The sequence below is a fragment of the Copadichromis virginalis genome, linkage group LG3, assembly GCF_057382275.1.
Source record: "Copadichromis virginalis isolate Kocher_CV1m ecotype Utaka linkage group LG3, C_Virginalis_male_GT1.1, whole genome shotgun sequence".
NCBI lineage: Eukaryota > Metazoa > Chordata > Actinopteri > Cichliformes > Cichlidae > Copadichromis > Copadichromis virginalis.
The window spans coordinates 61722335-61739637 of NC_140620.1; the positions used below are offsets into that span (position 1 = coordinate 61722335).

Below are 17303 nucleotides of genomic sequence, written 5' to 3' on the forward strand. Positions count from 1 at the left end.
AACATATAGCCATATACATCGCTGAGGGAGGAGCTGTGGGGAAAAGACAAGCAGTTCACTGAGACTTCAAACATCCAGCTTCAGTCATCAGACTGTTCCAGAAACATCATTTCCTGGTTTTCAGTGCTCCTCCTTTCATCAGGAGCTGCACTCCTTACTCAGGTTTTTCAGGGTGATGCGATTAATGACTTGCACTTTTTTGTTATTACTTGCATTTTTACACAATGCTCTTCTACTCTGACTGACACTTTCAACTACCAGCTTGACCGCGCATCACTCTTTTCTACCTCAAAACGACCAGTTACACATGTCTGCATGAATTCTGCACGCACGTTTTTCACTACAAGCTGCACACAAACACGTGCGCACATCCATGATTTACTCCAAACCTAACTTAACCTTCGGCGCTTTTTAACTTTCAACCCCTTCAGTGGAAACATTGGGAGAAGTTTGCCAATGTGGTATTATAATATTATTTTATGCCACGTTAGACCCCTAATTGAAGATTGTGAATTATTATGTAGTTTTAGTTTGCATTATTCTCCTGAATTAGAAGAAGGTGATAACTATTGCATTTGTTAAACTGATTTGCATTACATTAGACTGCTGATTTATTGTGAATGAATGATATTGTTTCATGATGCATTATACTGCTGAGTTATAAGAAATACTGTTCGCAGAAAGTCATCGCCTTATTTGTCTGATTAGAAGAGAACAGAACATGCTGGAGTTTTCTGCCCCATCTCAGCAGGAGCAGATAAACAGGGAGCCAAGGTCGTAGCTTAGGCGCCGTGTGAGAGAAAGCATGTGAATGTTTAGGCTTTTATGATAAGGTGGAGGCACCAGAGGCTATAAGAGTTTGATCAATGCTCCACCATTTTGAGATCTGATGCTGTCTGCGTACGGTGTCCATCTCCCACGCGTGTGATCATTAAAATCATCGTTTGACTCAACCCGGTCGGACCAGTGTTGTTATTGTGGTTTTTCCTCTTGTATCCATCCCCAATATTTGAATCCGTAACACCATCAAACTCGTCGTTGGAGGGGAGAGGGAGGGGAAACAGGAGGACAAAGGATGGCGGGAACAACTGAGCTGTAGTGCTTTTTTTTTTTCAACTGTGCAATATTTGCAATATTGTTTTATATTCGACCTTTTTTGTGGGGCAAATAATATTGACACCAGTCATTTTGCGTTTTTCTGAAATTATTCTGTTATTGTGTACAAAATATTAAAAAAATTAAGCTATATATGTTGATGCATGCTTTTATTACCAGTCGCATTGATTGCTGTAACGCCCTGCTCTCTGGTCTCCCCAAAAAGAATATATCACCCTTACAACTTTTACAAAACTGCAGCTCGTGTGCTGACGAAGACCAGAGGGTGGGCCCACAGTACACCGGTTTTAGAATCGCTGCATTGGCTCCCCGTGTATTTCAGGATCGATTTTAAAGTTCTTTTATTGGTTTTTAAATGTCTTAATGGTCTGCTTCTCTCAATGACTATCGCCCTGTAGCCCTCACCTCAGTAGTGATGAAGTGCTTTGAACGCCTGGTCAGAGACTTCATCATTTCTTCACTACCAGACACACTGGACCCACTACAGTTCGCTTACCGTCCAAATCGTTCCACAGACGATGCCATCTCTCATCTCCTCCACACATCACTCACTCACTTGGACACTAGAAGGGGGAATTATGTTAAAATGCTCTTCATAGACTACAGCTCTGCATTTAATACCATAATTCCCTCCACACTCACCACCAAGCTGGAGCATCTGGGACTCAGCTCATCTATGTGTCAGTGGATCTCCAACTTCCTAACTGGCAGACCACAGGCAGTAAGGATGGGCGGACATGTCTCAGCCTCCACCACTCTCAGCACTGGAGCCCCCCAGGGGTGTGTTCTGAGCCCCCTGCTGTACTCTCTGTACACATATGACTGTGTGGCCACTACCAGCTCCACCACCATCATCAAGTTTGCTGACGACACCGTCGTGGTGGGCCTGATCTCTGATAACAACGAGACGGCCTACCTGAAGGAGATTAGGAATCTGGAGAACTGGTGCCAGAGGAACAACCTCCTTCTAAACGTCAGTAAGACAAAGGAGCTGATAGTGGACTTCAGCACTAAGCAGGAGAGGAACTACCAGACCCCCGTCATCAACGAGTGCCCAGTGGAGAGAGTGGACAGCTTCAAATACCTCGGAGTTCACATCACGCTGGACCTGTCATGGTCCTGTCACATCAACACCGTGGTGAAAAAGGCCCGACAGCGTCTCTACCACCTCAGACGCTTGAGAGACTTCCAACTGCCCTCCAAGGTGCTCAGGAACTTTTACTCGTGCACCATAGAGAGCATCCTGACGGGAAACATCTTAACCTGGTTCGGGAACAGCACCATGCAGGACACACGAGCTCTACAGAGGGTTGTGCGGTCAGCTGAGCGCACCATCCGCTCCGAGCTCCCTGACCTGCACTCAATCTACAGCAGGCGGTGCTGGACCAAGGCCAGGAAGATCGTGAAGGACCTCAGCCATCCCAACAACAGACTGTTCTCTCTGCTGAGGTCAGGAAAGCGATTCCGCTCCCTGAAGACCAACACAGAGAGACTGAGGAGGAGCTTCTTCCCGCAGGCGATACGGTCTCTCAATCACACCACCACACAGTACTGACCCACACATATGGTTCTTACACACACACTGGACATTCTGGACATTGTTTTCACTTCATCACTTAAATCACTTTAAGCATATTTGCACTGCACAAGACATAATGTGGATTGCACAACACTGGTCACTATATTCTTCATTTCCAGTTAATACTTGTACAGCTGCTGTTATTGTGTATATATTTATTTATTTATATTTCTTCATACATTCTTATATAGTTCTATATTGTGTATTTTGTTGTACAGTTATTTTATTTTCAACTTTAATTTATATATTTTATCTTATTCTCCCAGTTAAATTTACCCTTCATTCTAATTTGTGTTGTACAGTTATTTCATTTTTAACCTTAATTTATATCTTATTCCCTCCTAGTTAAATTTACCCTTTTTAATTTTTCCTATTTATTTCCTATTTATTTCCTTTTTTTTTTTTCTTTAGGTCACGAGCAGTTGTCCAAGCATTTCACTGCATATCGTACTGTGTATGACTGTGTGCGTGAAAAATAAAATTTGAATTTGAATTTGATTTGGGCCGTCTTATCTCTCAGATCTGCTTTTACCATACGAACCCTCGCGGACCTTGAGGTCCTCTGGTACTGGCCTTTTGACTGTTCCCAAAGACAGCACACATACTCACGGAGAGGCAGCTTTTCAGTGGTATGGTCCTCGTCTGTGGAACAGCCTGCCGGAGGAGCTCAGGGCCGCAGAGAACGTACATGTTTTTAAGAACAGGCTCAAGACCACCTTTTTAATTTATCTTTCACCTAACGTTTATTTATTTTATGCTTATTTATTCTATCCTGTTATTCTATTTATTAATTTAGGTTTTACCTAATATTTATTGATTTTATTCTTACTCATTTTTTATCTTCTTACTATTTCTATTGTATCCCGTTCTTATTTACTTTATCTTTTTACCCTGTATATATCCTATTGTGACATATCTCCAGTGTTTCCTCGGAGGGGGCTCTCTGCACCGGGGCTGTGATCGACCGTGGCTGCTGGGGCTCTGGGGGTCCTCTCAGCCTGGCTGGGGGGGGGGGATATGGGTGCATTCATGATTGTTTATGTTAATGAGAGTGTGGGGGGTTAGTTGGAGGGCGGGGTGGGGTGCTTTTAACCATGTAAAGCACTTTGTGCTACTTTTTTTGTATGAAAAGTGCTTTATAAATAAAGATTGATTGATTGATTAATTTCCCAGCTTTGGTCATTATATACAGTATTTTGGAGACAGAGAGTTACAGACTCTCTCCCAGACCACGGACTCATAATACAAGTCAGAGCTTTATAAAAAAAAAAAAAAGTTGTGTTTTCTAAATTGGAGTTCAAGTTATTTGTACTTCCAATAGTGTTAACATACTACACAGGTCATGAACAAGATTTCTTTTACATTTTCATTGTAAATGGGCTGAAGCAGTTCATTAAAAGTAGTCTAACATAAATGTAAACGCTGTAATTTGATTATTTTAATAAACCATGAAACTTGGATGGATTCGATGCCGGCGTGACCACAGTGCACACGTCTGCTGTCGCTCACAGTGGTCCAAGGAACCGCTCAGGGAGTTTGTGTGTTCGCTCAGACACCTGAAAAATTAGAGGGAACATTGGGCCTATGACATTCAATACCCAGTTATTAAAATGTTAAGTGTAAATCATCCGCAGCCCACAATAGCAGCTGAATTTACTACGATTTCAGATCTTTTTACACGTCAATAAGAAACCACCGATGTGTAAAACAGGCTGACAACAGAATGACGTAAACCACACTGCTGCAACTGTGCAGCTCTCAGGTTTTATCTATTGTTTCTCTGTGTGGCCAGCAGGGGGAGGTGTTTTTTTTTTTTTTTTAATATTAATGAAAACATTTTTCATGAAAGTTGCAAATTTGTTATCTGTTTTTATGACATTTTTCACTGTGGATTACAACAACATCAACATTAGAAAATGAAATACATTTATAGTAGGTGATCATTAATCACTATTATTGGCACTATTAAAGGGCCCCAAAAATCAAACTTTGCTTAGGGCACCACGGAGGGCCAACCCTTTTTACACTTCAACGATTGTACACAAAATACAATCATCCATCCTTCTATCTATTTATTTTTGTCCACTTATATAATTCAGCATCACAGGGAAGCTGGATCCCAGTTGTTTTTCACAGAGGGCCAAGCAGTGGAGGGAGCTGCCGACCTCCCAGCAATACATGTAAAAGCTTTATTTTATGCTGACTCTGGTCATCTTTATCTATCATAAAAATTTGAAACACGTAAGTGTGGCAAATATGCAAATAGCTAAGAAATCAGGATGGGGTAAATCGTTTCTCACTGCACTTCTGTTAGGCGACTGAATAAAAACACAAAGTCAGCAGTCTGGCTATGAATGTCTTTAATGTTTCCAAGATCAGAATCACATCAGGGTGTACAACCTCACCCCTGGCGCCGTTGCCCACCTCTCAATTTTAAATACACGTAGACATTGAGGGCTACCAGGAGGGGCTATGCGCTTACCTGCTGCTGAGTAATTGCATATGAGAGCATGAGGGTGGGAATGGATGTTTGTATCTGTGTGTGCCTGTTTGTCTGTGTCCATATGTCAGGTCGGGTATCAGACGCCAACTCTCTGGGGACATCTCAGGCCCTCCAAGGTATGGAGGCCTATCTCCCCCCACCACTCCCCCTGCCAGTGGCAGACGCCTTCAGACATCGGTGCATTGGTGGTTCTTTGTGTCTGGGGATGGGCGTCCAGGTACTGCTTGTCGGGGCCTGGAGCCTGGGGCTCGCTCGGGCTCCTTCAGGGTGGGGTGCCTTTGGCCTCTCAGCCTGGGGCTCGGTCACTCTGGCACAGCTGGCTGCCGGCGGAGCTCACGGGCACGTCACGTTTAAATCATGCTTTTTATCTGTTTTTGTTTTCTGTAAAGAACTTGGGATCACCTTGTGGTTGAATTGTGCGATATAAATAAACTTGCCTTGCATTTTGGCTGCTACCTCAAAGCACACTGTGCGCTGTCGATCTTACGTGCTGCACAATAATATTCAATATTTAGTATTTACAGTTATATTCACATAGATCATCGCGATGCTGTTGTTTATTATATTGCTCTCTTTTGTTTGCTTGTTTTCTCTTTTTTCTTTCTCAACAGGTGATCCAGGTGATTGATAGATGGATTTTTTGTCTGTTTGTTTTGTTGGCTTGGACAACTTCCTACCAGACCCGTGGAAGTGGAAGCTTCAGTGAAGAAAGATTCCTGCTCCCAGCTGTTCATTGGCTCGGCATTTTAAACCCCTAAAGGGTCACCTGGCCTGTAAATAAACAGGGCCAATAAAAAAAATCACAAGAATAATACAAAAATTTCAGCCAGTTTATCTTAATACATTAACTTATTCTTGTGTACACAGTAATTCATAAATAAATAATGTATATTATCAATAAAGATTGATCTAAACAGTTTAACTGCTATGTGCAGATAAAGGTTGCATAGCTTTAAAACATTTGCTATCCAGCAAATATCAGTCAAACTCAACACAAAGGTAACACAACAATAGTTCAAATTGTTTGGACCGGTGATCCAAATCAACTGGCGTTGGTCAAACAGATGTGTGGTAGACTTACTTTGAAGGAGCTGCTACCGACAAACCAGCAAATAAACACCAAATATTTCATCTGTGACATTTGTGAGGTTTCCTCAAACACACTCCGTCAGTCTTGTTGCTGTTGAACGACAAACTATTTAAAAATGTCGCGGGTTTACCTGGTCATATTCTCATTCACGGGGCGCTCGCCAAAACAAAAGCAAACCATTAACACCACGCCGATGCTGTTCACAGGACAGCAAGAGTAACGATCAGGAGCATCTGGTCTTCGTTATCGTTCCCCTCGTACGTGTTATTACTGCGATTTCAGCGTTTTCGCTTCACAACTAAAGTGTGCAGTTTACTTTGTGTGCACTCAAATGGAGTCAAGCCAGTTAGCGCCACCTGTGGTCAAGTGCCATAGCCTACAGCCAGATTAACTTGTGACACACATCTGAGCCACGTTTGAATTCCTGTTTCATGCACAATACATTTGTAACTTTTAATTTTTTCTGTTTTTGTGTCTTGCAAATAAACCTTTAAACTGATTGAAATGATGTTATGTATTTATTTTTGGCCTATAGCTACGGTGGCCCTGAGAGGCCAAACGGACTGCAACTTAAGAAAACACCAGCAATAACAAAAACGCCGCAAAAGCACAAAAAACACAACTGAAATAGGAAAAAAGAAAACTGAACTGTTTCTGGGGAGACAATAGTAATTAGTAATAAACAGAGCCAGTGTGACTAAGTGGAGCTTGTGAGAGTGAGTGGATTGAAGAAAGTGAGGGACTCAGATGTGTCAGTTGGTTTGTCTTTGTTTGTGAGTGTGGAGGAGAGATTGGGTTGGTTTTAAAGCTAAGTTAAGAATATTCTGAATTTCAATTCATTTTTATTTACATAGCACCAAATCACAACAACAGTCGCCTCAAGGCGCTTTATATTGTACAGTTTAATTTCCAAAACTTGCATATGATCTTCAGTTTGCAGCTGGACTATCACATAGCAGCTGGAGCAGTCTCACATGGAGGCCAGTCCACTGCTGCCACCTGTGGCCAAGTGCCATAGCCTACTACTAGATGAACTTGTGACACACATCTGCAGCAGAGGCTGAGTGGCTGCTCTCACACCTGGAGCATCCAAATCGACCCACAAACACGTTGAAAGATGCAATGCCATCAATGTGGATTGTCCAGACTGAGAGACCTCTTCCCTCTGACCCCTCCCCAAACCCTCAAACCCTCCTACCCACCTCGACATACAAACTCTGTGTGGCTTCACGTGTTCTGTTGATGTTTACATGATCGAAATAACTTGAACACAAACACAAACAAACAAAGATGAAGACCGCACCGGAAGGAAAAAAACTACAAGTCCCAGCATCCTCTGCGTTTAGGGAGCAGCAGTGAAAGGGAAAGCATTGAGCCTCCGTTCAGAGCAGCAGGAGGAGGAAGGTGGAGCTGAGGCAGGTGAGTGTTTACATGAATATGTTTCTTCTTATGACATAAAATAATTCCACGCTGTTCGTGTCTGTGGGTGAAATGTGAGGCCGGTCGGCTCCTCTGAGCGCTGGTTTCCTGTAAGTAGAGAGGAAGTGAGTTTAGCTGAGCCTCCGTTTAGTGTGAGAGAGCAGGAGGAGAGTGAGAGCTGTGCTGAGGCAGGGTGAGTGTTAACACCGCTCTGACATTACTGTGTCTCTGTGGCGGGAACAACAGGCTCCGTCAGTGGAGGCAAAAATAATCAGACTTTGGTTTTTCAAAGGAAACAACTTTATGTCGGAAGTTCCCGCACGCTCATTGGATAACGATGTGTCAATCTCGAGCTATTAGCCAATGAGCGTGCGGATTCACAGAAAGCCCCGCCTTTATCACGGGACTTTAAAAACTACAATGGCGACAGAAACTCCGTGAGTGGAGTTCAGGGTGACGTTATGAAACTGTGACGTTTGAGCCACTTCCTGTTCTCAGTCCCAGCGTCCTGATCACCGAGGTTTCTGTTGCTCTGATATCTGATATTGATTATATTTCATTTCTTTATTTATTTCACACGTGGTTCAACAGTGTTTTGTTTCCTACATACAGATCCTCCTTCCCATTAATATAACACTGCACCCATGGGTGAAAAGGCGCAGGAAGAAGAATAAATTCTTCTCAGCACCTGCCCCCTATCTGCAATGTAATTATTCTTACAAGAGGGCGCCAACAACCCAAAAATCCCTCTAACATGTATCTTTATGTAACAATGCAAAACTAAACAACAAATCAGGATAATCAGCAATATACAGCACTACTAAATGTCAATGACGATTTTTCCTTCCACATTTAGCCCAAATTACTTTCATGTTCTTCATATTGATTTATCCTTTTAAGTATGTAACACATTGTAAACAGGCTGTAGCATAAACATCAAACACAGCTGAAGCAGTTTTTCGATGGTTGGCTTCAAATGATCCGTTGGTTTGAAAAGTAAAAACAATTTAAAAAGGTGAAGCTGATGCAGGGTGAGTGTTAATGCCAGGACTTTAGAGGGAAGAAGAGTCACAGCTCAGCACATTGTTGACGCATTGTTGTTCAATCGGGGGAAGACATCTGAATCATTGCAGGGGGAATGGCTTTCACAACTTTAATGAATTTACTCTGAGTACATGATATGCCATAATTATCTATGAATTTGTTATATGTTAACACATTTCCGTCATTGTCTAAAAGGTGTAAAACCGTCCAAATGCCATGATCCATCCAATCCTTATAAAAGATGGATTTTCTTTTATCGTATACATCTGTTGTTCCAAATCGAATTTGTATGTGGAGAAAAAATATGCTTGTGTATCATTTTCCAGTACTGGAGAACCTGTTTGTGAAAATTGGATAATTTAATTTGGAAATTTCAAAGTCGCACTTTAAAAGAAATTCAATGTCACCCAGCTTCTCCAAAATTACTTTGGGGAAATAAAACCAAAATACCGTTTGAATTATTGTTTCATTGTCGTTGCCAACATTTCATTACTAATGATTTCGCTAATAGTTTTGAAGAAAAACTCTTTTATTTCTTTCCAGAAGAATTTATAAAAGATTTCAGTCAAGCCGTCCTGACCAGGAGCTTTGTCATTTTCAGTTTGTTTAAGGCTTGATCTCAGTCATCCAGTGATATATCAGAATCACAAATTTCTCTGAATGCAGAATCGATTTTTGGAGTATAAGATTCAATCTGATCAAAAAACTTAATGAATCAGTAATTAAATATTTTGAGGAGTATAAATTTGAGTAAAATTTATGTTTTTCTTCCGCTACAGTCTTATGATTTGTGCATTCCTCCCCATTTATGATTAATGTATTAATAGATTTCTTTTCTTGCCTCCGTTTCTCCAAATTGTAGAAATATGAAGCACTTTTTCACCTTCTTCTATCCATTTTGCACGAGCTCTAATGTAAGCTCCATGAGCCTTTTTCTTGTATAGATCATCTAATTGAGCCTGTAAAGACAACAGGGATTTCTTATCAGCCTCTGACATAAAATGTCTATTACAGTAGTTATTTATATTGTAAAGTAATTTACTTTCAAATTCCTTCTGTTGTCTACTTTTCATTTTACTAAACGTAATTGAAAATTCTCTAACTTTAAATTAAAAAAAATTCCCATCTATGTATGTAATTGCCAATTGTTACATTGTTGTACATTTTATGGAGGAGCTCTTTAACTATCTTAACATACCCGTCATCATTTAACAGATCTGCATTAAATTTCCAGTAATCTTTTTTTAAATTGCGTTTTATTTTCAGGGTTAAGTTTAAAAGTAATAATACTGTGATCTGTCAACGGGGCTGCTGAGATGGAAACATGTGAAACATCTATATAGTAAAGTCGACCCAACCACAGTATGGAACGCCAGGAGTGCCATAATGAATTAATTAAATACACCATTAAATAATAAATTAAATGTGACAATAATAATTTTAAATTTTAAATAATTAATTAAATAAATCATTTTTGACACGTTTAATTAATTATTTATTTATTTCACGTTTTAATTAATTATTGCCACATTTAAATAATTATTTAATGGTGTATTTAATTAATTCATTTTGGCACAGTTGACTCCTTCAGGTCTCACCATAAATTTATTTTATCTGTCAACCTCACCCATCAAACCCAGGGGGCGGGGTTAATGCTGATCGAGTCAGAACCATTGCTTTGGACTGGTGGCCATTGTTTTTAGAAGGCGTTACTGCACACCAACAACTGCCATGTGGAAACTAACAGAACTGAACTTTGAAAAACCCTGTTTGTGTCTCACCAAATACCGTTTTAATATTTTTTTTAGCCGAAAATGTAGCGGTTTAATCTTCAGATGTCTGTGAGCTGAGAAGGACGTGAAGCGAGCAGTTTATCCCAGAGCTGAAGCTGCTCTGTGTGCAGAGATGAGCTCAGATTCCTGCTGTGATTGATCAACAGTCACAGAAATGTAGACTTGTAGTTATTACTGCAGTATGGTCACAGCAGATACTGATAAACATGTATTATGAGGATGGATGATCAAGTTTCTCACTCTCTCCTTTAAATCTCAGTTTTTTCTTCTTCACAGTTTATCTGTTAATTTATTAATGAATAACACTGAAAGAGTTTCTGTTATATTTCCCCTTGAACATCAGCTTATTAGGGCGGCATTAGGAAATAGCCCCCCTCCAAAGAATGAATAAATGAATGATGATAATAATAAAATGATTCAAAAGCAGAGCTCAGAGTGGTAGAATGGTCAAACATGGATCCACGGGTGGTTCAACTGCATTTGGTGACGTGACTAAAGCAAATCTTTCAAATAATCCCACCATCAACGGGATGTTGTCTCCTTTACTACGGTTACTTTACTTGGTCACCATGTGAATTTCTTTGAAATGAACCAAATTCTTTTATTTGTCGGTTTTTGCATATTTAACCTCTACAGTCAGGAAAGGAGGAGATGAGGCCTCAACAATGTTGGGTTGTAGCTGTGCTTCAGGTTAGAGTGAGTGTCCATGGAATAAATGTAAGTCAGTGAACTGGAAACATGACTGTGTTCAAACTTTGTTTCCTTTTTATAATGAGTCTAATCAAAGGTGGACAGAAGTATCTCCACTGTGACTTTTCTGTGTCACCATCAGAGCTTCTGCACAGTGTTTCTGGGGCAGATAACATTGCAGCATTATGGAGACATTATGGAGACAAAAAGAAAAGCGTTTGGATTTCTTTAAGTTAAACTTAAAGAAGTCCAGACGCTTTTCTTGGACTGTTGGTTTCAGTGTTGAGTCTCATTCACACACTCCCTCAGACTCTTCACACACACTGATTTGCTGACATAAACACACTCCTGTGTGCTCTCTTGGCTTCACACACACACTGAGGACCATCTACAGACTGTGAGCTCCGTCTTCTTTGTCTTTGGAGCCGAACTCTGACAAAGTTAGGAACAAAACTTTCTCCAGCGTGTGAACTTTCCTCCTAGACTCAGTCTGAGCAGTCAGACCACATATTTCTAAAGCAGCACATGAAGGTGTGGCTCACACACACACAGGTGAAGGAAACAGCTGCAGTATTAAAAACTGCTTCACTGTCTACAAATATATGAACTGAATGTTTCTTTCAGGCTGTAAAAACCTTATTTATCCTCCATTACAGTCCTGCATTCAGAGCATTACTTCTGTTATATTAGTACATGTATTTTATTCTGATGAACACATGAAACTCTGAGCTGGATTGAATCCATTGAATCAGAGTCCAGGACTCAGACTAAACACACTGAATGTGTCCTGAGCTCGGCCGCTGTGCCACAGTAACTGCTGTCAGAGTCACTGTTACTGAGTTAGCTTAGCTAGCAGAGCAGCTAGCAGTTAGAGTATGAACTCTGTAAGCAGTCAGCTCGGTCCTGGACATTGTTACTGACATAAAGCTGCTCTCTGCAGCCATGTCAATGGTCAATGGTAACTTTATTGTCCCTAACGGGAAATTGATCTGCAGTATGTCCGTACAAACAAACAAACAGACAACCAATACATCACATACACTCACCAAGATAATATAATAATAATAAAAGCCTGATAAAACAACCTAGATTTTTCATCAAAAAAGTGCAATGTGCAATGGCAACAACACTTACGGTTTAGTGTTGTTAACTATGATAATAGCACTAGGTACAAAAGACAGTCTGTGTCTCTTTGTCTTCACTGCAGTCACTTTATAACGACGACCTGATGGAAGCAGTTGAAAATCATTAAAGAGAGGATGATCTGAATACAACAGGACAGAGGTTGCCTTCCTCAGCACCTGCCTGTTATAAAAGTCCACAAGCTGGACCTGAGACCTCCCTGAAATCTTGCCAGCCACTTTAACCAGGTTGTTAAGTCTGGTCTTATTATTCAGGGACATATTACCGTACCAAGCAATGATACAGAAGGTTAAAACAGATTCAATAAAACTTTTATAAAAAAGAGTCATCATTTCAGATGAAACATTAAAACCTCTCAACCTCCTTAAAAAGTATAGTCTTTGTTGGGCCTTTTTCACTGTAGCAGCAAGATGTGACTCAAAGGACAGGGTCTTATCAAGAACAACCCCCAAATACTTATAACTGTCCACCAGTTCAATGGCTGCCCAATTTACCATTGTTAGCGCAGGATGAGGATCAATAACCATGTCCTTGGTTTTTAAGGTGTTAATCATTAAGAAGGACTGATCACACCATGAAACAAACTCATCCACAACAGGCCCATGGGAATCCTCTTCACCATGAAGGAGGCTTAAAATGACTGTGTCATCTGCGTATTTGATGAAATGCCTGTTGGCCTGTGTGCTGCGACAGTCATTAGTGTACAAAATATACAAAAGAGGAGAGAGACAACAACCTTGTGGTGAGCAAGTAGAAGAGTTCAGCTGTTTGGAAAAACAACCGTTTACTCTCACACACTGAGATCTGTCAGTTAAAAAGTCTAAAATCCAACCAACAAGATTAAAATCAAGTTTAAATTGGTTAAGAAGCTTGTCAACTAAAAGATGTGGCTGGATAGTATTAAAAGCTGAAGAAAAATCGATAAATAAAAGCCGAGCATGAGCTTTGGCGCCATCAAGATGGCGATAAAGGAAGTTCAACAGAGTGACCACTGCATCATCCACACCTCTACAAGGCCTGTATGCAAATTGTAGTGGATCTATAAGCTTCTCTACTTGCTGCCGGATCTCCTTCCTGACAAGTTTTTCAAAGGACTTCATCACTAAGGATGTTAGAGCGACAGGCCTAAAATCATGTAATGATGTAGGTTTTGTGGTCTTAGCAACTGGAGAAATAACTGATTTTTTCCATACCTCTGGAACCTTCTGTTGCTGAAGAGATAAAAGAAAGATGTAATAAAAAATACTACATAATTGCTCAGCGCATGTTCTAAGCACCTGGCCACAAATATTATCAGGACCTGGACTTTTATTAGTCTTACTCATTTTAAAAAGATTTCCCACCCTTCTTTCATCAAAGAACAAAGCTGGGGGGCCTCTGGTGCTCTCTATTAAGAAATCAAGTGTATTCCTTGGATTATAATTATCATTAAATCTTGAATAAAATCTATTCGGCTCATTGGCTAACTGAGAAGCTGAACTAAAACCAGGGAGACTCATCTTATTACAGTCACTGTAACAGTGACCAGTCATGTGTTTCATGCCAGCCCAAGCCACCCTTAAGTTATTGCTACCCATCTCCGCCTCTACCTTATCCTTGTATTTTATTTTGGCTTTTTTGATTTCTGATCTGATCTCCTTCCTAATTTCTCTGACTTTCAAGATATTCCCTTCAGTAAAAGCTTTTTTCCTTTCGTGAATCAGCCTCGTAAGAACTTTAGAGGACCATGGTTTGTTATTAGGGAAAAAATGCACAACCTTTGAGGGGATAATCATGTCTCTGCAAAAGGATATATAGCCGCAGACAACGTCAGTGAGTTCATTAATGTCTCTACATGATTCTGTAAACACCGACCAGTCTGTACAGTCAAAGCAGCCCTGCAGGGCTAAAGAGGCATCGTCACTCCAAACCTTTATGTGGTGTTTCCTCACTTTCTCTCTTCTCAGTACAGTCTTGTAAACTGGCAGAAGATGCACTGTGTTGTGATCCGAGGATCCGAGGGCGGGGCCAGCCACAGATGTATACGCACCTTTTATGGAACCGTAACATAGATCCAGAGTCTTATTGAAGCGTGTGGGACAGTGCACATACTGATAAAAACTGCTCAGTGTTTTCTTCAAGTCGCAGCGATTAAAGTCCCCAAGAACAATATTAGGGGCTTCAGGAGAGAGAGATTGTAGTGAGTGGATGATGTTGAAGATGGTGTCAGTCGCATTCTTAGGATTCGCTTTAGGGTGGATGTAAATGACGGTGACGTTGATCTGTGGGAATTCCCTCGGCAGATAAAACGGCCTCAAAGACACAGAGAGGAGCTCAATGTCAGGCAGACACACTTGTCTACGAACGGTCACGTTTTTACACCATTTCTGATTTATATACAAACACACCCCTCCTCCTTGCGATTTCTGGGTAGCTCCGGGGTCTCGATCCAAACGTATGGGAACCCCGAAGCCATTTAGTTCCAGAGAACAATCAGGGTCAGAATCCTTGAGTCAAGTATCTGTGAATGCCATTAGACATGCATCCCTGTAGTCACGTAAATGTGCGACATTCAAATGCAGTTAATCTAATTTACTCCTCAGAGACTGCACATTAGCCAGGATTATTGATGGTAAAGGAATACAGTTGTACCGTATTTGCTTCCACAATCGCTGACGTAGGCCTCCCTTCTTACCCCGCTTCCTTGCTTTGACTCTGTTAAAAACAAAAGTGCCCCTGTGGTTACTGGATAATCCAGAGCTGGAAAACACTGGAGGGTGAAAAGAGTCCAGAGACGGGCCTATCCACCGAAGATCCAGAAGAAACTCCTGTGAGTATGTAATTGTTTGAGAGAAGCACTGACTCCAAACAACCGTCAGGATTGCCAATAAAACCAAGCGAAATAAAAAACCCATCTTCATTAAAAGAAGTTCCACAAAGCACAAGCCGATTCTATAGGATTTCCTGAGACAAAAAAAAAAAAAATAAGATGAAATAAAGGAATAAAAGAATAAAATAAAAATAAGTTAAAACACTGACACTGACAGACAGAGACAACCTGCTGGTCGCCGCAAGAGCAGCGTCCCGATGTGACGATTGCACAATGTTTGACCTGCTGCTTTGTAGGACTACAGTAATGGAGGATTTGGAGGCTGAACTGGGCTCTGTGACACTTTTTGTAGTGAACTGATGAAAGCTGCGTCTCAGATGGATGTTAGTCCAACACATCAGACACGACCTCTGCAGCTCTCAGTTGATGTGCACATGAATGATTTGTGTTTCCTCTGCAGGTGAAGGTAGAAAGTGTGTGTGAGCTGATGTGAACTGAGCAGCATGGATCAGTGTGAGGACAGAGAGGAGGGAGTCCCTCCCTCTAAAAGCACTCTGTGTGGGGAACATGAGAGCCAGACCAAAGCTCAGAGGTGAGATGACCATCTCTAACTGTCCATGACTCTTCTCCATGTCACAGCTCAGCACTCACATCACTGCTCCATCATTATTCACAGGAACCAGCCTGGACCTCCACCCAGCTCTGTGTCCTGTAAGAGTGACGCGTCTAAAGATCGTCCCATTTATTTTAAATCCCAGCCTGTGTCTGCTGCAGAGAGGTGAGCTGTTAGTAACAAGAACTCTCTGATTTACATGATTTTGATGTTTCCTGGTTTCTAAAATGCATCTCTGTAGCAGAGCAGTGTCTCCAAGGACACACAGGCTCAGCTGTAACTGTCAGTTTATCTGGTTTTAAGACACATTTGGACACAATTGGCTGTTTTTAACTATGTATTTTAATCAGAGGTGTAAATCTAGACCTCACACATCTGGATCCTAAACTATGATAGAAACAGCTGCTAGCAGTGGGTAGTTTGACTTTGATACGCTGCTCTAGAAAGCAAACAAAGGTTTGTGCAGCTCCTCTTCAGAAAAGTGTTCAGAGAGCAGCTGCTGTATTAGACAAAGGCTCGTCGTGTGAGCCCAGATGTGTGTAACAGCTGGATGAAGGAGAACCATCACAGTCGCGTCTCCATCCCGCCTTTATTAATGAACTTCCTGTTGCTTGCAGATGACAGGAACACAAAGTGTTTGTGCCACGTGATGCTGCAGGATTTGTTAACGTGTCCATGATGGTAACATCTCCTCGTCTAACTGCAAACACATGAGCGCTCCTAACGGCAGCTATCACAGCCACACAGGCAGACTGTGTCTCACTGTTGCATTCAGGGACATTTGTTTTCCTGTAAAAAGCTGAACTCTAATCTAAGAGGACTGTTACTGACAGGAAACAGCTGCATTATCTGCAGTCTGTGTGACCACAGCTGCTTCACTTCATCAGTGAATTGATCATTGAATAAAACATGTTTGTGTCTGCAGAGGTCAGAGGTCACAGTCTGCAGGATCCAGCTGTCCGTCTGTGAGGAGTGACTGGTCCAAACATCACCCTCCAGTCTTCAGTGCTGCACCTGGACCAATGAGGTCAGAGAACTGTGATGACTCCTTTACATGTTTGTGTTTTCCTGGATAAATATGACCAAAGATTCATTAAAAAGATAAAAATATTAGACTTTGTCCTGTAGCGCTGTGTGGCAGGCAGGATTGGACCCAAACACAACAGGATGAAGTCAAAGAGGCAGCTTTATTTCAGCTGTGAACATGCAAACAGCAGAAATAAGAAAACATAACTGTAGGTTTGCAGTGAATGAAGCCTCAGCTCAACGCTCCACTTTGTCCCTCTTTTCCTTCTCCAAACAGCCACATCAGGAGTCTTTGATGGAGTTTTAAAATATTTAATTACAAATGTCCAAAGATGGGTTCAGGATACCTGAATCCACAGTTATTAAAGCTAAAATAGTTCACAGAGTTTGGACTTTGTTAGGTGACGAGAGAACATCAAAGTGTTTTTTATCTTTAAACAGTATTTTTATCACTTCAGTTGCTCTCACAGCCCTGTTT

The 17303-nt window shown here is 41.2% G+C and overlaps 1 protein-coding gene across 1 annotated transcript in view; it reads left to right on the plus strand.

Annotated features, from left to right (window-relative positions):
* The first annotated feature begins 14142 nt into the window (after positions 1–14142).
* Positions 14143–17303, plus strand: part of LOC146716484 (protein NLRC3-like) — a 368054-nt gene continuing 364893 nt past the window's right edge. Inside the window, exons 1-3 of the mRNA XM_085452525.1 lie at positions 14143–15778; positions 15863–15964; positions 16725–16826. Coding sequence (XP_085308651.1) covers positions 15690–15778; positions 15863–15964; positions 16725–16826 — 293 coding nt within the window. The 5' untranslated portion in view covers positions 14143–15689. The remainder of the gene's footprint in view (positions 15779–15862; positions 15965–16724; positions 16827–17303) is intronic.